General features: G+C 38.6%; 1 protein-coding gene across 5 annotated transcripts in view; it reads right to left on the bottom strand.

Moving 5' to 3' along the window:
• LOC308199858 (uncharacterized protein) overlaps window positions 1–21,256 on the bottom strand; it is a 322,615-nt gene that overhangs the window by 158,122 nt on the left and 143,237 nt on the right. For 3 of the 5 annotated variants that reach the window (XR_013955045.1, XR_013955047.1, XM_080604632.1), the window contains one exon: window positions 3,914–3,957. The exons of the other annotated variants lie outside the window; for them this stretch is intronic. Coding sequence is in view for 1 of the 3 variants with exons in the window: in XM_080604632.1 (XP_080460758.1) it covers window positions 3,914–3,957 (44 nt within the window). In the remaining 2 variants the exon portion in view is untranslated. The remainder of the gene's footprint in view (window positions 1–3,913; window positions 3,958–21,256) is intronic. 5 annotated transcript variants of the gene reach the window in all.

Genomic DNA, 21,256 nt, shown 5'->3' with positions numbered 1-21,256 from the left:
TTTAAATGTTAGGCAATGATTGTACAGCACTCAACACTTCCATGGTATTTTAAAATATCATGTTGACAAACATCGAGCAGCAAAAATATAACACAATAGGTGCAACGTAAAATATATAAAAACAACAGTGAGAGGCAAACACCTCATTCAGAGTGCAGTGGCATGAAACCTGATGTAGCTGCTGTATTCATGATCCAGTGAGCTCAGAGGATGCCCAGCTAGTCAAAACAATTAGTCTGACACATCATTACTCATACTGGAACAGCTTCACTTTACATTACTTTAGACAGGGCAGTAGCATAATAGGCTCTTCAGAGTTTTACAGCAAAAACAATCTCTTGGATTCAAATGCAGTTACACTTCTGTTAAACCCTCCTTTCCAAACAAAAGAAAAAGAAGGGAATTTTTAGATGGAATTTGAGTTATACACAGAGATGACTGCAGAAGTATAAACATAAGCAATTATGGGGGATTTCTGCGAGGAAGTTGTATTTTTTTTTTTCAGATTTGATTTCTCTGTTACGTAAAGAACAGTTTATTAGGAAAAAAAATGTGTGTCAGAATCTAGTTCTAAATTTAATGCATCCTAACTCTTATGCTGCAGTCTCAACTTTAAACAAATTCAACTATGTGATTACGCCAATTCCCTATTGACCTTATAGATAGGGTAATTTAAAAAGTATAACAATGTACAGAGAACTATTTCTTTATATTTACTTGTGCTTTGTAAACACTTTGCCAAGAAAGCTTCCCTTCAAGAGGAAGGCTAAGTAGCTGTACGTTTAATTCTGTAAATATCTACAGCACATAAATTTACAAAGTGAATACCCTTTCATTTATGACATTTAAAGGACTCTTCTTTGCTCCTAAGCATCCTGACTTATAAAAATATCCTTGGACTGGTTAAATCCAGTTCACCATTGCTCTGCACTTTGTGCAGACACTTGCACCTAGTGCTGAGAGTGTATATAATATTTCCAAATCAGAAGAGCACAGATTTATGCACTACCACCAGCATAAACAAATGGTAACACAACACATAAGGCAGTGGAGAATCAGGCACCAGACACTACAGTCCCCCTAAAGAGACTCTCTAGAACACAGATGCTGCTATAAGTTCCCTTTTTAATCAGAAGGTGTCTTCCCATACATCCCTGTGAGTGCTGAATCAGGCCACTGACAAATATTTCCACAAGGTGAACATAAGGGCAAAGAGCTCACAGGGACATTAACAGGAATTCAACAGCACTGACACAGGAGAGACTGAGACCTTAAATCACTTCTGTTGCAAAGTCAATTGATAAGGATAAATAAATTAAAAATAAAATGTTTCTGCATTGTTTATTAGGCTCCCCTAGACCCTGCTGCCAGCGCTATGCCACCTTTCTGCTGGGATACCACAACAGCAAACCAGCACAATGATCAATCTTCAGTTAGAATCTCTCTCATCAGGATTTATTTTTAATCTGGCACAGTTAGAATCCAAATGTCACCTTCTCCCCCCCAACACACGCAAATTGTCATGCTGAAACAGCTGAGGGGCACGAATAGTGGCCAACAGTTTTGTGAGGTAGCATTCCTCCTGAAAAATAAAAAGGTATATGCGCCGATACCTTTGATTATATGGAAACTGTTGTAGTGGATGTAACCCAAGTCCAGCCAACCTTGTGTTTTCTCCAAGAGTTATGCTGGTTTTTATTTATTTTCGCATGCATCTTATGTAATGCCAAGCACATTCTCTGATCCTTAAATTAGCAATCAACTATTATTTTCAGGGAAAAAAATGCATGCATTGAAGCCCAACGTTTGTTTCTGTGGACATTTGTGCTAATAAAGTTTATCTGTGGAGGTGCTTATGGAGACTGAAAATAGAGAGCCAAACTAATCTGGAGAATTAACATGGAATTACCACTCTGGGTCTTCAAGTCCATTTTCCTCCTATTAATGATGGGGCACCAACAGCTTCTCTGGGCAACCTGCTCCCATGCCTCACCACACCTCGTAGTAAAGAAAGACTCTTACACCAATTATCTAAACCTGTCTCATGCCAAACTCTATCAGTTTTTAGGTGTATATGGAAATAAAAAGCTGGACTCGACTCTCCCATAAATTATATCTGCAGTCCCCAGAGGAGCAAGGATCCATAGGGTTCTTTTATCCCTCTGGCTAAAAGAAAGATAAACCAAGCGTTCTCCAACCAAAACACCATGGAAGAAATTCCTTCTAAGAGTCACCTATATGCACCACCACCAGCAAGCTAACGTTACTAAGTTGGGTATTTTTATATTAAGGAAACCAAACACAATCTCAGCCTAACACAGTGACTTGTTCTTTTTTTTTATTTTTTTTTAATTGTCTCTATGCCCATCAGTGACCACTCATCATGGTATATTTCTACCTTTCTGAATATGAAGGTTTATGTATATGAACTGAAGCCATGAACTAGGTTCTGCATGTAACCGATCCGTTTATAAATCTCCCATTGCTCATTGCATCCTACTGACATGACAGATTTTCTCCTCCCCACTACCAGAGTAGCACAAACAAGTATTTAAACAAAAGTAAAACATCATCAGTGCACATTCTCTTTCTGTGTCAGAATAGAATCGACAAAGGAATAATCCCTTGTTGAGGGTTTTCTCTCTTTTTCCCCATTGCTTAAAAGACTATGAACATTTGCTTCCCTTGTTTTCCTAAACAAGTCTTTGAAAAACATCAATTCATCCTGCAGGCTTTAGGAAGTTTACTGATCCTATCGGCTTAATAGCACACTGCTACACTCAAAAGAAGGCACTAGTGCTCTTGACTATTATGTCCTTGTTTAAAGCATGGCAAAGACATCAGGCACTCTAGCATGTCCTTAGTAGTGTACAACTGAGATTAAATAGCAAGATAGTCAGGCGTTACTGAGACCAGTTAGTATTTTTTCACCTCAATGTTACATTTTACTAATTTATTTACATCATCAGAAGGAAACGATTGTTCAGCATCCAGCTGGGCCTTCAGTTGTGCTGTTCAAAGGGAAATCCTTTCAAATGCCAATACAAAGACCAAGGGTTAAAGTCCCAGTTCTGCTCCTCTCACAGATACTGGAAGTTGCTTATTGCAGGAGATTTGGGCTCTTCAGGAGTAAGCATATCATAACTAAATCTCTCAGTCTCCTATGAATTGGAAGACCCAGTTTTTTGAATTTACTATGAATAATGGAATTTGGTTTTCTCCCATAAATGGCAATGAATCGGTTGTCTGAGTTTACTGAAGGAGGGAGAAAAATTGCTAATAAAAAAGGATGACATTTATGTCCCTCCCTCCAGAATTTTAACACGCATACTTCTGACCTTGCCCACAGAGTGCTTACTGTGCAAGGATACATGGGAGTTGCAGAAAGACAGGGAGCACAGTTCAACCCTTCGTATTATATATATTATTTTTTTTTGAAAAAAGGAAGAGAAAAATAATAATTGCTTTGAATAAGAGTTTCAGTAGGTGCTTAAAATCTCCTATTCATTTTACTCAGGCTAATGTGTTGAAGCAGACCATAAGTTCAAAGCAAGATGTAGTGGAGCAGCTGTCTGCAAACAGGACAAAAAGTACTTCACCTGCAGAGAGTGAAGTGAGCCTAAAGGAAAAGATTTTTTCTTGATTTATCTCACAATCAGTCTGAAATAACAGCATCCAGCTGATTGATTAAACAGCCAACACCTAATGGAAATTACCCCCTTGCCAAATATCAGTGTTCAATCCAGATGGACCAAATTCTGATCTCATTTCTATTGGAAAACTCCAGCAAATTCAATGTTTTTATATAACTGCTTTTGTCAATGGACTCAGAATCAGACCATACAGATAGAATAGTTAATGTCACTGATGAAGGCTAAGAATATCCAAATCTCTTACACATTTGTATGCATACCTGTCCCTCAATTTCTCTGTTTCTGGTTCCAGTTCCTCTCTGCTCTAGAATAAGAGAAAAAAAGAAACTTGACTATTAATTTTATGTAACAAAGTAGAGAATTTTTAATGGAGGTAAATCTCTTTGGCAGGTCCTGAACTTGTTCTAATTTCTCATGTACTGCACTGATTCCGACATCAGCTTTTTTTTCCTAGAGTCCCGATTCAGAGTAACAACCCTGTTCAGCAAAACACATGTGAAAAACCAAGGTTAATGGGATTTACACTAGTACCTTATTCAATACGTATGGAAAGAAAGACAAGTCTAAATAAATTCCTGACTTACTAGTTCTGTAGCAAACCTAATAATTAACACATCCCTATCCCTCAGAACAGTTTCAAATACCTGCTTAATTTTAAGCCTACAGTTCATTAAAATTGACAGCATATGAAGAGCCGCTGATTCAACGGCATACTGAGGATTGCTGAGATGCTCTTCTCAAGTAGGACTGTAAAGCAATATAACTAATAGCTTATTTTAGTATACTTGATGTGATACATGTTGTATTTACCGGTGTTTGGTACACATTATGTACTGATATTTCATAGCAAATAGAACACATGCATATTTCATTTCACTCCAGAGTTTGCCATGCCTATTTTGTGAGATTTTTCATAAAAGCGAGCAGTTAATAAGAGATCTTGATAAGGGTTTGGAGTTGTTTTTTTCCACCTCATCTCAGACACTCATAAGAGGTTTTTGCTGCTAGACAGTACAGTATGCATTTTTCCTGTATAATTATAGGTAAATGGATATACAAAGAGCATTAATACAGCACTCAGATAACTAGGTACAACTACGTGTCTGTATAACTGCACAACCAGACATTTATGACCAGCTGGTTCTAGCCACCTTATTTTGTTTTAGAGGGCTTGCTCCCATTGCAGCCCATGGGATGCAGTCAGGATGTACTGCCTTTTGGAAGGATGGGGACAACCAACCTCACTTTTCTCAGATGAGTGGTATTATGGACTAATGTCAATACACCAATTTATGCAAGAAAGGTAAGTCTCCAAATAATCATTTTCTAAATTGAAAACATGTATTAGTTGTCCCTCTCACAATCTGTATTTCTGAATACCATTGTAGTATTGAAATAACATAAACAAGCACCTTTATAAATTGGAAAAAAATAGATGAACATTAAAAACAACACGTATAGCATAACACTGTATACAATCTTTTTTATGACCTCTCTTTACATAATTTCAATGATTTGACAATAAAGATTCTTGATGAGTCAAACTGAAGCGGATGCCAAAACTATTCAATATCAGTGAAATGCAGTTTAGAGTCAATAGGATTGGCCATCTAATGACGATTAAGTATGCTATAAATTTAAATCTTTGAACTACTTGTTGAGATTTATTCAGGCAGACAAACAAAGATAACAAAAGTCTTTTGTGCGTTTGTCACTCATTTCCGTTGCTCTGTTGTTGCAGTGTCAAATAATGTCAGTTATTTAAGCACAATTAATGTAATTTTAAATTCTCAACAAATTAAATTATAAAGACTAGCAGTCCAAGGAGGACCCTACCCATTTTTCTTACATATTTTCTTTTTTTTCCTCTCCTTGTTTCGAGGTAAATTTTAAATCAATGAAAGGTGAGTTTCAAACCAATTCTTAGAGAAACAGCCCATTTTGCTACAAAATCCATTACCTTTTCACTTAGTTATTTCTCTATGTTTTTAAAAAGGAAAACTATGCCTTGGGATACAATCCAGGAAGATTTAATAATTTTTTTATAACATTTGGAAAAGCCAGGGAGGAGGAAACCCTATATTCTAAATGACTCTCATCTATGCCAGGAATACATCATTTAATTTATGATTGTGTGTGTTCATTCATTGCAGGGGTACTTATCTTTTTTAATCCCGTCCTTGTGTGATTGCTAACTTCATTTCAGCAGTATTGGAAAAAGGCTTTTTAAAACAATGCCACAATATAAATGACCACTGATGGAAAACTGGAGGCTTGATAAGGAAATATACAGTTGTTTTTATCTCCTTAATAAAAGGACGTTAAGTCCTTCGTTTAGAAATCTTGAAAATTAATTGAAGACAAAATGATTGCCTATCTGTAGTCTTGCTTAATTAGAATGGGATCAGGAAAGTTATTCTATTACAGCAACTTAAAGCTGGTCATCTCAAAGAAGCAAAATTACCACCCATTGTGCCTAAATTATGTTGACTATGTTGAATGTTATATAATTTAGGAGGAAGGGGGCAAGATACTTTACATTTTGTGAGATCATACCTCAAGATTTAGTACAGCATCTAGAATTTCTTTGCAAGTAATAAAGACAATGATCCATTGTGTACTTCTATTACTAATTATTCTGTAAAGATTGTCTGTTCCAAAAGATAATTAGAAAGGGTGAAATTTAATTCCATTAAACAGAACTCAGCTGGGACATAATGAAATTTTGTTGTGAAGTAGTAGACTCGCTTTGAAGCCAAATAAAAAGCTTTTACATTGATGGAATGAATAAGATTGTAAAAGCTCACACCTTTTTTTTCCTCTCCTTCCCCTCCCCCTCTTTTTTTTTTTCTTTTTTTTTTTGGTCCTGCACAGGCAGCATTTAAAAATAATTAGAATAAGACTGAATTATACTTGCAAAAAGTTTCAGTTCTCAGATATTTCAGGAAAAGGGATGTCCTTTTCTGCTTTTTACATAAATCAATCTTTAGTATTTGTTTTGCAAAAATCAACAAACCATGCATAGAAAAGAAGAAAGAGAAGTAATCTATATTTATACAGCACTGAACTTCCCCGATCCCTTAACCCGGCCTTCCAGCTATTACAGGGAAAACAAATAACTGCAGTGCTGCCCTGAGAAGCCCCATATGAACATGGCTCACCCCAAGTCAGCTCTGGGTGTGAGGAGACCATCAGGCCACCTAGAGGTGTTGATCACTTTGCCAAAATATTTAATGATAACATGCTTGGCCGAGTGGTGATTGGGCGGTGCGGACACCTGTCCACTCAAAAATAGTGCAAGAGATCCAGTGCAGAGCTGGAGAGCTCAACCATTTCACTCAGACCCCTGAGCAGCCAGCCAAGCTGAATGAAAGGTGTGCTTGAAGTAACGGCTAGTAACTATCTGGGTTCAGGTCTTTATTGTCTCATTTGAAGGTCATACGAACCTACTTAATGGCACAGGGCTGATTGTAGAGAAAAGAATGACATGAATACATTAGTAACCCATTTCTTTGAGGCTAACCACTGAACACAATGCAGCAGTAGATAATACGCTTGGGAAAACTCTTTGGGAAAATACATGAAGCTGCTTGAAACCAACTTACTTCAGTTCACTGGACCAAGTCCAAACATTACAGGCAAGAGTCTGGCTGACCAGAACAGAGCCGCTCCTGCAGTGGGATGAAAACGTTTCACACCACAGTTTCCTTGCTCTCTGACAGTCCTATATAAGAGCCCAAGTCCCACACACCAATCCTGGAAAGGAGATGATGGGAAGCAAGAATAAATGAAGAACTGCCTGGCCAAGAGGAGCATGAGGATCCAGGAAAGGAGCAGAAGTAAACTTCTAAGCTAGACAGCATGCTCAGCTTCAGCATCATTTTTACTTGCTTTTAGGTTACCGAATCAGACTTCTGATTGATACCATTGAAGCAGAGGGCTTAGGAAACACTGCATAAGAGGGCATTTCCACATTAGATTTTAAGAAAGTCACTGCTGCCTTACTTGCGCACTTACATGGCCAGTACAAATTATCTGAGCACATAACAGAACCCCCGTGATTTAAGCAAATGTAATTACAACACGTTATAGAAGGAGAACCAAAATACTGAGAGAATAAAGGACTCTCCTAAGGTCCCACTATTAAGGCCGTGCATTTCTTGACTCCAGGCAACCGTCCTGAGGATCCTCTCAAGGATCACATTTTCTCATAAGGCTATTGCTGATTTTGAAATGAAACAAACGGCTCTGTTCCTCACAGTAAGCTGAATGGATGTGGGTTTATTTTTTAAGACCAGTTCCTATTTTAACTGAAACTGCCACTGCTAAATTCTGAAACTGAAAAGAATTTCAACATACTGTGACCTAATGGCTGTGGATGTTAAGAACACATGTGGCTTTTTTGAGCTTTGTGGAACATTCCCATGAAGAGATACTTAGCAAATGCACCTTTGTGTACATTTCACAGAAATCTGCCAGTGTTACTGACTTTTACCCAGGTCTGAGCCTTACTCCAGACTGAAATCACAAAAGACGGGATTAGTTGGGCTATGCTTATGCTGTCTGTCACACAAATATCTAATTAACTCTTGATTGGACCCTGCTAAATCCCTGTTTCCTTTTCATTTTATCTACACTCCCCCTCCAAAAAAAAAAAATGCCACTCACATATTAGAGAAAAATAAAAATTGTAGTAAAGGATAGTAATGAAATAAGCCTCTTCTGAACAAAACACACTATATCAAGAAGCAACAACAGCAAGTTTGTATGTTGCATCCTCTTGAAAGTGAGTTAATTGCCACATTCAAATAATCACTTCCAGACATGAACCTAAGATGTAAAATTACAACAACAAAACCCCAGGATAATCTTGAATATAGTTTCTTTCACTGAATTCTTCATAAAGTATATTTGAAATCAATATCACCGGTATAAGTCTAGACCAAGATGGAACAAGACAAGAGGTACTAACAGAGTAGGGGTACAACAGAAAAGAAATTCACACTTGAACCACTTCTCTGTCTTGCATAGACATGTAGTTTCTACCAGATTGGAGGCAATGAGAACTAACCTTCCCTTTCACAGAAACATGTTTACCCCAAAGAGTTTTAGCAAGGGGGAAGATTGGAGATTCCTCTCCACAAGTACAGTGACAACACAATATGCTTCCTCTGAGACATTTCCAATAGCTGCCTCATTTCAAGGCATGTAAGCACTCAATACATGACCCAAATTAAGTTGTTTTCCATTTCCTGAATATCAGTTTTAATGTGTTTGAAAAATTAAAAGACATTTTCTAGGTGTTGATTGGAATAAAAGAAATTTTCATCCTTCCACACTTTTTTTTAGAAAATTATCAATTTAAGTTCAAAATATAACAGAAGAAAATTAAGTGTATAGCTATTAAAAATGAGACAGTAAAAATGTTTATTTTAGCTGTCTACAATTCTAACCATTTCAATTAGAACTAGTAATGTTTTTTTGTTTGTTTGTTTGTTTTTTTCTTTTAGAAATACCAAGCTATAAATATATTTCTCAGCTGCAAGGAGAAATTGCTGATACATGTCCGATTTTCCAAAATATTAAGCTGCTACCTTAAAGTGCTGCACACCCTTACCCCCCTCTTCTGTACATGAGACCAAGCCCTTTTCTATGCAAACACATATCATATATTTACATCATCAACATGAGGGAGGATTTAAGAGGTGAGAGTAGGAAAGGAACCATTTTAAGGACACATCACAAACGGCGGTGTTAATCATCGATGAAAGCTAGTTGGTGTTAGATAAAGGAAAACCTTTCGCCTTGTCAGAAAAAAACACACCCCTTGGTCTCAATCACAGAACAAATTGTTTTCACCTCATAGAGACAAACTTTCTACAGTCTTTGGTTCTCCAGCCCAAGATGGCTAGGGAACTCACGTAGACAATATAAGTTACAGGAGGAAACAGGTAGGCATTAAATGTGAATGCAAGAACTGAATTATGAAGGAAGTCAGTCAAAAGGAGTGCAAAGGCTGGAAACCAAGTGGGAATTTCACTCCCATTATTTCACTGTTTAGCTCCTATCCACTCTATTAAAAATCACAAATAGGTCTCAAAGTCAGAATCATAAAATTCACTTTTTACTCCATTAAGAAAATTTCTATATTAGCTGCGAAGTATAGATGAAAGGTGCCTGCAATTCATGGTTCACGTGGTCTAGCCAGTTCTCCTAGAGCTGACAAGCACACTGTAATGCCAGAGACATACCAAAACCTACACAGCACCTCAAGACAATTTCTGAGTTATCCCACTTGCGTCACATTTCAGTTAATGCCATGAAAGCTTGTCATGAAGGTGAAGGAGGGGGAGAATAGAGGGAACAGTGAGAAAACATATGCCTTCAGAAATTAGGTATTATATGAAATGAAAGAGCTCCAGACAGAAGGTCAGGTACCCTCTTTTATTAAGAACAAGCAGATTTAGTCATGGTTCCAAGCTGCTCATTAAAGTGAAATTCAATAGCCTTTATTTTATTACTAACTCTAACCTTCCAATGGATACGCTAGTTCTACCACTGTCGGCTTGTTGGAAGCATTTAGAAGATGCCTACTGCAATCTGCAGAGACATAAAAAATACAATAGGGGAAAACAGGAGCAGACTGCATTTTCCTTGGGTTTGTGCATGCCTTATTTAACAGCTTGGTGTTCAAAGAGTGAACAAGTAAAGTAAACCATGAGGAATGTTTGAATAAGGAATATATTCCACCAGTGAGATACCCAACTTCTGTATAGCAACTTTGATATGACAATGCTGCATATATCACGATTGTGCAGATGATTTATTTCTAAGGATTTTTTTTTTATAATCCTTTTCTTATTACTTTTTCCACAGCTTCACTTCATCAGCACTCCCTGTGTCAGAGGGAGGTCTGAGGAATGGGCTGGAAGAAGCCAAGCTCCCTGTTATTATTCTTTATCCTTCAGAAACAGCAAAGTTGAAATTCTGGCTTTGTTGCAATAAATGGAACACATGCCAAAATCTGTAAGGACAGACTTTCACCCTGTCAGGCCATTCTCTGCAAAGTTAATGTATCCTCCTTAGCTATACGCCCTTCAGAGGACAGGGATATGCATGTGCATTCACAAAAACCAATGCTAAAGGGAGGAAGAGGAAGGTTCTGAAAGTGTCTGTCCTCAGAGAGTGGGATTCCCCTCTCCAGGAATCCCCTGAACCTGCATATGCTCCAGTCTCTTCCTGCTTCATCCTCAAACTCCATTCCTTACCTCAAGAGGCAACCTTCCACAGTTAGAATCCCATGGACTTCTAGGATCTATTCATTTTCTGCTTCTAAGGTTCTTATCGCTCTCCCTTGACTGATGTTCCCACAGAAAAATACAAATTGACCCTTAAGAGGAAAGACTGCGATGAGACTTGCATTTCTTTTGAAGTAAACACTTAGAGTGTGCTATGGGGATCTAGTACATACTAAAGAACAGAGAGCCCACACCCTGTAATGAGGAGGAAAAAAAACTGCTAAAGAGGAAATTATCCCTGTTAGACAACAGGAACTGAATCACTTTTTGGTGGTTAATTGGTTGGGTATTTTTCATTCTCCATTATTTTTAAAGAGCCTTTCCTTATGCAAACAAGAGCATTCACTGATCAGCACCACTATCTCTTTGCTTTTGGTGTACATTAAGAAAATTAAATGGAATATTCTTAGAAAGACATCTGTGCCTAGGGTGACTCACATTTGATCAATCCCTATGAACTGTTCTTTTCAGAGGATGTGCAATTATTTGCTCAGTTAGGCTTAAAATTTTATTTATCTAATCACACCCCTGTAAAGCTTTGATCTGAACTTCCAAAACCTATTTTTCTAACCACTTTAGTTACATATTTTAAGTCTTATTGTCTAATCAACTTCAGCCTGTAAAACATGCAATGTCCTACTTAATGCATCCTATTAGGAAATCAAGCTGCCGCATGGATTTTTAGATCTCTCATTTTGCAACCCCGTGAGCCATTTGGAAGCATCATTAATGTCATTATTCCAGGGGAGAAGGAGAGAACTGGCAGCAGAGTGAGCCCTCTACACGGCTGTCAGCTTTGCCCTGCTAACATTTGCAGAGTGACTCAGAGGTGAATCACAGGTTTCTGCAGGTGTACACCAGGGAGAGCTGGATGATTTCCATGTCACAGTGGTTGCAAATGTTTACTTCATTAGTTCATGGGGTTACTCAGCAGTCCTAGCCAACTCAATTTCTCAATCTTACTGTATGGCAGTTAAAAAAAAAAATTGTGAGTAGATAGCAGCTTTGAAATTAAAAACACAAAACCAACCATCAATTTGTAATTAGAAAATCCGAGCAATGTTGGAATGTGAATGGATTTACATGTAGCTGTCATTAAACACACATTATGAAATATTTCAAATTGTATTTAGTGCTAGGTCTATTGCAGTCTTTACCACACAAGCAAAAGGGTTCACTTATTATACCCTTTACCACAGCAGTACACCCTGCACAGGGAAGGGTCTCTGAAGTTGCCACAGATGGTTATCTCTACCCACTGAAAATGGATTTGCCAAAAGAAATTTTAGCAATGTCTCTGCTTAGGAACTACTTCAACAGTTTCGTTGAAGTATAGGCTCCAGACATTTGACAATAAGCCTCTGTGTGTCTGAGAGTAGTCACTTGGGATTTACAAAGGCATCTTCCCCACACTGCTGCTGCTGTGGCTGTGAGCACTAGAAGACCTGCAGCTGCATCTTCTCCCTACTTTTCAAGTTTGCAAGCATGCCAGCTGCCATAGGTAGTACGAAATTCCTGCGACTAGGACACTAGGTAGCCATGTAAGCCTCTCTACCTTACATTTCTTTAAAATAGATTCCATAAGTCACTTATCTACCCATTTTCCTAGTCTATTTAAAATATTTTGAATTTTTGCAGATCTCACATTAACTTGGTCTCCACAAGATTGTATCATTGACAAGTGTTATCACTTTACTTCATGTTCCTATTTTAAGGTCATCAACGTATAAAGTGAATAAAATCAGGTCTTCCAGTATTGATCCTTGGCCTGTGCCATACTGTAAGGCACCTGCAACCAGCCTGAAATTCCAGGTGTTTCCCTCTACAATAGCTGACAGGCTTAGATGTACAGACTTGTTTTCTCCCATGGTCAAGGAAAAGACTCTCCTTACCTTCTCATTATTTTATCTTGGAGATCATGTTTTGCATAGTTACCATATCAAAAAGATTCTGGAAACACTGGCCAGATTGTCTCTCTGGTATGGAAACAGCAATGGGTAACAACCGAGTCAGCTCGTTCTCATAATTAAAGTTGGCCAAGCTATCTGATACTCAATGGAAATAAAGACACTAAGACCTAATTTTCACTCAACAAGCCTGACCAGCTATAGAAGAGTAACATATTGGCTAAAGATTGTACGGCTGTGAAGAGAAAATGTGGCTAAGAGACTTACAAAAGCTGAAAGCTCTGTTTATCCCAGATATCCTGCACACTTTATGCAAACAGCTGACATCTTCAAAAGATCTCATTAGCAACTACCCAACCAGAGAGCAGAGTACCATGCCAGCTACACACTTAGTACACTATTATATCAACAACATGCTTCCTTAAGGATGCATTTCCAATCCCTGAAACACTTTTATACCTAAACTCTGAACTTTTGAAAATAATGGAAGATAAAAATGGAAGCTTGTGAGAAAAAAGACTCTTAAAACATATGCTCTAAGAGCATCCAAGTGACCCAGTAAGCTGTTTTGCATGCTCACATTGAAACTGCAAAGGAAAACTGGGGAACTTGTAATCTATCTGGTGTCAGAGTATTTAAAGATGCAAATGGCTGTGTACTGTTTATTAACAAAACCAGCTGGATTATTCAGGCCAGGGATGCTACCAGGTGTCACCTACACATGAAACAAAGTGCACAGCTGCCTGCAGTTGCAGCAGAGCAGACTTGATAACTCTGACAGTTCTTTCCAATCCTGCACTCTCAAAAGAACAAGCTGTGCCCTAAAGCACTGAGTATCCAGCAAAAAGCAGAGACAACAGTTGGCACAGACAGATGGAGGCTACCCGGTGGCAGGATCTCACAGCAGTAGGCTCAGCACCCTCACCAGGCACCACCAGGCTCTGTAGCACCAGCCAGACTGCGCTCTGGGTGGCAATAAGTTTCTTGGACTAAAACACAGAGCAGTGTTCAAGTTACCAAGGGGAAACCCAGGGAAGGCGAGCTTCTCACTCTCCTCCTCAGCCACAAACAGCTGTGTTGCAGCTAATCCAGGTGTCTGCCTGCTCCTCTGCCCCAGCAGTGAGGAGAGCGCAAGGAGAGAGCAGCTGTGGCAATCCTGCATTACAGGTACAGAGCTGTGCGAGGACGTAGTGCAACACAAACTGTATATGTCTGGTCTGATTTTATCTTAGCAGCTTATGTTTGAATCCAGACCCCAGGAAAAAAAGCAGTAGTCAAGTGATGCAGGTAATGAATAAGATTCAGACTCACCATCACGTTTATTTATTAACAGATCCCCTTAAACCTATCTTATGTCTTGTTTCTGACTTGGGAGATAAAACAGCATCCCACCAAGACAACAACTTCATAAATATCCATTTTCATTCAACAGCGACTAACTAAAAACAAACTTGAAGGCAGATTTTTAAACCCCATTTTAAAAAAAGAATAGTCAATCGAGTTACCATCCTAAAATTGGCACCAATTTTTTTCCAGGTCTTAAATGCAGACAATAAAAAGCAACAGAGGAAAGAAATGCACTTGAAAGCAGCCAAAGCGTGAAGTTACAATGCTCAGAACTCTGTACTGAGCTGCAAATCATGTGGCACTATGAACCAATTGTTAAGATGTACTTTATTTAAAAACTATTAGCATGTTATGCTATACTGACTCAAGTAAACTATAAAAACCTTGTAGCAATGAGCACTAGTTATTATGAATCCTTTTCTGCAATGAACACACTGCCTCCAGGGTAAATGAGCACTAAAGCTTACTACGGCTATAAATACCCTGGTTTTCGTATGGCCTGATTGAAAATGATGTAGGTGTGTTTGGCATTTAACTTGGGGAAGTCGTGTCAGCTCTCCTCCCTTCCTCCTCCCCATGCTAACAATGTTGTTTGGCAGCTTTTTCATTTTATCTCACCACAGATCTTTGCCAAAACTTGAATCTGCTCCTACAGATTAACTGCCACCATAAAACAAACGGGCCTTTTTTTTGACCCTACAGATTCTGATTGAAAGGACAATCTTGAATGGAAATCTTGTCAAATGGCCTGGTCTTCTCTCAGGCCTAAGTTTTCGAAATTAGGACCAATATAATTGAAAAGGCTTTAGTTAGTCAGCAACCACACTTTAAATTCAATTATTTGAACAGTACAACATACTGTGGGACCAGATTCCCAGCTGTTTTGTAACTTATGTTGTCACTTGCACCTGTGCAAAGTGGGCACAAAATACTTCTAATTTGGCACTTGGGAATTAGACCCCATATTTACATTTGCTTCCTGATTCCTGACTTTATTCATTAGCCAGCATGTGGTACACATGCTGATGAATTATTGTTTAGCTTGTTTTGAAAACACATCACTTGCAAACATACTTAAAAAAGATCTGCAATAATTAGCTGCATTTTATTTTCTATGCTAACTACACCTTTTTGTGCCTTTTTATATATACATGCATACACAAGTGCATTTATGTCAAGTTAAATTTAGTCCCTTATGATTAATTTCAGGTCAAAATCAGGCCTGAGTGAACACAACTGTAAAGGCAGTGATTTCAATAGAATTCAATAGATTTATACCACGTCTGAATTCTGCCTCTTGCCTCAAGGACTGTTTCAAATTCCCAGCGTACAGAAGGCATTTTAAATATTGTTTTGCATCCATAAAAATGCAAGCAAGATTGCAGTTCCTCTATCCTTATGTCTTGACCAAGCTAAATTGAATTATCTTAGGTTTGCTATGGATCAAAGGGTACACATGCATTTATATTGAGATACAGGAACCTGACTGGGTACCCAAGCCCTTAGTAGTGTCTGATACTGGAGATGCAGCAGAGTAAACAGGGTCCTGTTCCCACCTACAACTAGCATTTTGCTTTTGCCATAGAATGTGAAGAAAATGATTCTTTCTGAATGATATTTGGGTATTCACAGCAAAAGTCTATTTTTCTCTTGCTTTCTGTAGAGAGAAAAATTACCTTTCAACTAGTTACACAGCTAGCTAACTTCCAGTCTCTGTGTTTACAGAGCATCAGTCTTAGGTGTATTCCCTCCCCACTCCCCCCGTTAAAAAAGTTTGTACCTGTTACCTTCCGGGGATGCTAGAATGTCACCATCTATCTCCGGGGTGTGGAGAATTCTTCTGCAGGCAGCCCTCTGTCCCATCAGACCACCTCCAGCACAAGACTGCTGAAAGTCAAGGTATTGCCAAACTGCGTGACAGGGTGCTTGGGCCAGCTAGCAACTCAGCCACCTCCGTGCCACCTGTCTGTGACTTCCACCATCCCAAGAGACTGACTCAGCAGCGGGGCTGGTGGGTGACACCACTCTGCCTTGCCTGCCAGGGCACACAGCACACCTGCATGTCTCCCAGGGGAGGAACTGGCTGAGCTGAAGCTGCTTTTCTTCACAATAAATTTCCCCTGTGCAGAGGAATCATAGAATGGTTTGGGCTGGAAAGGTATCTTTAAAGATTATCTAGTTACACCCCTGCCATGGGCAGGGACATCTTCCATTAGATCAGGATCTGGCCCAGCAGAAACAGCCAAAATTAACTTTATGTAACCATATGCATCTCAATGCTTTACCCAAACTCATGCTTACGCCACGCATAAACACCACCCCTCCCCTCACTTCAGGCTTTTGTTTGACATCTCTCCTACACTCCTCCGGCAACAGCTTGGGGGCCTCACAGGGTCAGGGATCTGTATTTTCTGTAAAGCCTCACAAACAGCAAGAGCACTGTGTAAATAATAAACAACAGCAACAATGATAATATAACAAGTAGGCATCAGCTTTAACAACTCATATCATAAGTGGTGTTGAGAGTCCACTGCAGGATCTTAACATCAACTCTGTTGATGCAGACAATGAAACTAACTTCAGGCTGGGGAGTGTTTGATCAGAATCATTTGTCTGGGTTAATTCCTGTAAGCTGGGGGTCAGATCATCATTGAAATATCAGTCACATCACTTGGAATATCGGTGCCAAAAAAATACAGAACTATATTGATGCGCAGGAGGTAAGAAATGCATGAGGGCACTTAGATCCAAAACTTGCCTTGAAGTGAATCTTCCATGCAAAAATAAAAAGAAAGTGTCTCACCACTAGAGAGGAGGTATATTTACAAAACAACAAGCCTCACCCTATTTTACTGAACAACTAGCGTCAAAGTTTTAAATTAGATTTTCAATGGAGAATCAAGGAAGCAAATGTGAACCTACCAGAACTCCACTTTGTTTTAATGCAATGACTTTCGATATATGGGTTAGGAAAGAGTAAATACCAAGACTGCGGTTCCCTCCAGGGAGAGAGAAACTTGTTTTCTGTACACAAACATGCTGTTCACCTAATACAGTGGAATAGCCACTGTAGAATAGATGTGAGTTATAAGAGTAACTTTAGAGCTGCTCATATAAGGCACTTCATTTCTGCTGAAGAAGCTGTAAGGTCCCACCTTCACACAGGATTTGCCTGTCCCCCATGTGCCAGCTGCTTTGCTTGCTGAGTGTTCTCAAGGTTTTCTCACTGTCACCTGGAACCGAAGAACTACTGTCTGCTAGTTTTCAAACTAACCTGCCATATGGGTTGGGAAGGTTGCTTTAGCAACTCAGGAGATTGGAGAGGAGAAACAGCTATATATCTGGCCAGAGAGCTGCTGCACCAGAATGATGGGCTAAGGAAGAGATTTGTGCTCAGTCCAACACTGTGTGAACTCCTGTTGCTATACCCTGTTCCAAAAGGTGTATAAATACGTGTATAACTACATAAGTATATGAGTGTACCTAGGTATATGCAAAGTTCAATGAAAACTGCATGTTGTTTCAGTTGTATAGTATCAAAATCTAGGAAAAAAAAAGAAAAAAGCTTTAATTAACTTCCAAGATTTTAGCCATTCTTCAGGCCAAAAAAATCTCTCCTAACATTGCATTATTGCAAAGTTAAGGATTACAGGTGACAAAAAAAAAGAACAAACAAACAGAAAAAACATCCACACAACATGCACACTTGAAGGAGTTTGCTTGAAATACTTTGAAATGCACTCTGTTTTTCTGTTTTGTTTAAGTTGTGATAGACAATTGAATATTGTGCAAAGGTAAATTGCATCCACAACTCGATATTTGTAAAGCAATTTAAAGGTCACTTTAACAATTCCAGTAACAGTGACCATTAGTGATTCTGCAAAGAAAACAGACATTGCAAGATAAACCAAAGTGCTCTGAAAGTAACTGCTATTATTTCTTCGATATGTTCCTGAACTGCCCTTACCATTGTCCTATCTGATCACCTTCCAGTAGCTTAGTAAGGGATGTGACTAGCATGCATTGCATGTAGTGTATTTATTTCTTTATGTTCTCCAAAACTGCTATTATGCACTCCATGATCTCACTTTGAAGTCAGCAAAATCAAGGCATTTTTCACCAGCTGAACATCATTCTGTGTGGTTAATGTTAAGCATCCCACTATGCAATTTAATACTCATACACAGAAGGTATCAATACAGGAAAACCTGAACTTACTTCAGGTATATATTAGACATTTTTAAGTGTGTTTGAAACTAGACAGACAGTTTTAAAAGAACTTCTTGTGTTTTATGTTGTGTTTTGTTTTGTTTTTTTCCTTCAAACTGAACAACCCCTTACTATCACATTCTATGAAAATACACTAGAATGATATTATGGCCTTTGTTTCAATCCTATATAAAATAAACATAACAAAGAATCACTTATAGTCATCCTCTTACATGCAGTTGGTACTTCTGACAGTGATACCTAGACTGAAAGCTTCTGTAAGTACAGTTGCATAAATATATCTCTAATTGCTCAGCTTTTATATAGCCTCTGGTTTCCGGAAAGAAGTATTACATATGATCAGGACTGCAAGTATTTTGCAAAGTTGGATTAATTAACAACATCTCAAAACCAGAAAGAACAAAGTACCAGCTATGTAGAACATTAATCACATCACTAGTAATTAGTGCTAGAATATAGAAATAAAAAGACAAAAGCCACAAGTAGTAAGTCTAATCCAACTACAGTTTACCAGATATTATGTAAGGAATAGACTTGAAAGTATACAATTGCATTTATTAAACAAATAAAAGGACAGGTAGGGAAAACCTGGCTGGCTGGGCCAGCTCAACAGAGTAAGAATAAAAGGCTTGAAAAAATGAACAACGATAGATGGCAAAAATGCAGTAAGTGTGATTCAAAAATGTCATAACACCACCATAAAGTTATCAGAGGGCAGTTAGCAGCAGCAACACACATCCATGAAATACACTGTAAATTTTAATCTGATTTATGCAGTCTTTAGGTTATGGCAGTAATAGAAAGATCACAGCAGAACAAGGCAGAGAACAGGCCCCCTGGGGCCTGTTCCATCAGTGAGATGGATGTATCACTGAGGTGGATGTAAACCGATCAGATTTCTGCTCAGAAGCTAAAAGTTTGAGCATCTGCAGAGAGACATTTTGCAGGATCTCCCTCAGCGTGTAGAAAGCCATTGCCTGTTCCACCAACGCTGAGAGAACGTTCTCATCCATTAAGATTTCTCACACCACAGCTTATTTTGATATGTGCAATTTCCTATATGGTCAGGTATGTTCCCAGTTTGAAATGCTTAGGGCAAAAGCAATAATTAGGTGCCCCGAGTAAAGCAGCAAGAATTCACTGCAACAGGTGAATAGTTTTTGAATTGCTCACTAGGGCATGTGCATCCCGTGTACTCTTACACAAAGGATCTTAACTGCAGTAAGTCCAATTACACTCAGGTGTGTGAACTGTGAACAGATCTTTCTAAGTACCAGAGTACGTTTAAGATTCTCAAATAGTTGACAGCCTGATCTCTGTGAATGTATTCCTACGAACGAACGTTATCTGAATGCATATAAACAGATTTCAAATTAAACAGTGAATGTAAAGCTGACTGTTTGCTGTGCATTATTTGTCATACTCCATTAGTCACCCAAGCCCTGTGCATCTGGGCATAGTTTACAGCTGACAGTCTCACATACCCATACCTGGAAAGAAGCAAATGTTCTCAACCCTACACAAGGAGCAGATGGGGACTCAAGATGAGTTACTAAGGTTACTCACTGCAGGTCAGCAATAGAGAAAAAGGAATAAAAGCAATTTCTTCTGCTTAATACGAGACCAACTTTCACTTCCCTAGGTTGCAAAGTTTCCATTGCTGAGGAAAGTCTGGCTTTTCATCATTCAGACTCTGATTCAAGAAAGCCCCAATGTTTACTAAACAGCAATGAAAGTACGTGCTTCAACATTTTGCTGAATGGGGGCCTCTGTGATCATATTTTAACACAATTTTTAATCAAAGAACCTTAAAAAATAAATAAAAACCATAAGAAAGATCTTTTCTACACTTATAGCTTACTGGTTTTCAGTAGATAACTGCTTGTTTCCAATAATAAATTAAAAGAAAAAAGGGCAAGATACAATCAGTGCAAAAGCAATTAGCCAAAATATTTAATGAATTGATATAAATTACATTGTTTAATTACAAGATCAAATGAAATAATACTGGTTTCATTTAGAGCAATTTAAACCAATGGAGAAGTAGGGAAGCCAAATGATTTTTTGAATGCTGCCTCCAAACTCTCTCCAAGAAAGGTTACATTAACTACGTGAAGACACAAAAATCTACAGTAATGACAAATCACTACATGGATACTCAAATATAATTTTGCAGCTCCTCAGCAATTTGGATTTTACTATGAAAATATGTAATAATCACAAAAAGAGACAGAAAATTGTAATCCCGCATCAGAACCAGATACTGTCTGGCTCCTATACAAAGACATACCCCTACTCTTCATACTTATGCTTCTGCCACTCAGTTTTAAAATTCTAAATTACTGTTAGATTTGTAACTAACCCACCTCACAGGTCTTTCCTCCCACAATTCTTTCCCCACACTGCTTTGTGCTCCTCTTAATCTCTTTACATAGCATAAGGGTGCTTATTTTCAAGTGTTGTCCACCAGCATCTCCATCTCTAACTCTTTGCCTTATCCATCCTAGTGGTCGCTCTTCTCTAGTTCCTATATCAACCTGCCCTCCCCATCCTGACCTGCTCCTATCTGCATTTATCTCTATAAAATAATATATACTCTGAATAAAAATGCTACAGTGGGGTCTTGTCTTGAGATTATTCTTCATGGCAGAAAATATCAAACTCCCCACAGCCTAACCTAGCCCAGTGAGAAGCACCGTGCCCCAGGGGTGCTCGCAGCCCCACCACCCTGCCACGGCATCGCTATGGCCTGGATGAGCTCTCCTCCCGGGTCATGCCTATGTCATCTTGTCCTTCCCTGCTGCCGGTCTGCACAGCACTC

The sequence above is a fragment of the Anser brachyrhynchus genome (genome assembly GCF_964034855.1).
Source record: "Anser brachyrhynchus genome assembly, chromosome: 9".
In the NCBI taxonomy this organism is placed as follows: domain Eukaryota; kingdom Metazoa; phylum Chordata; class Aves; order Anseriformes; family Anatidae; genus Anser; species Anser brachyrhynchus.
Note: the sequence above shows the minus strand (reverse complement) of the source record. Positions and strands in the feature narration are given on the sequence as shown.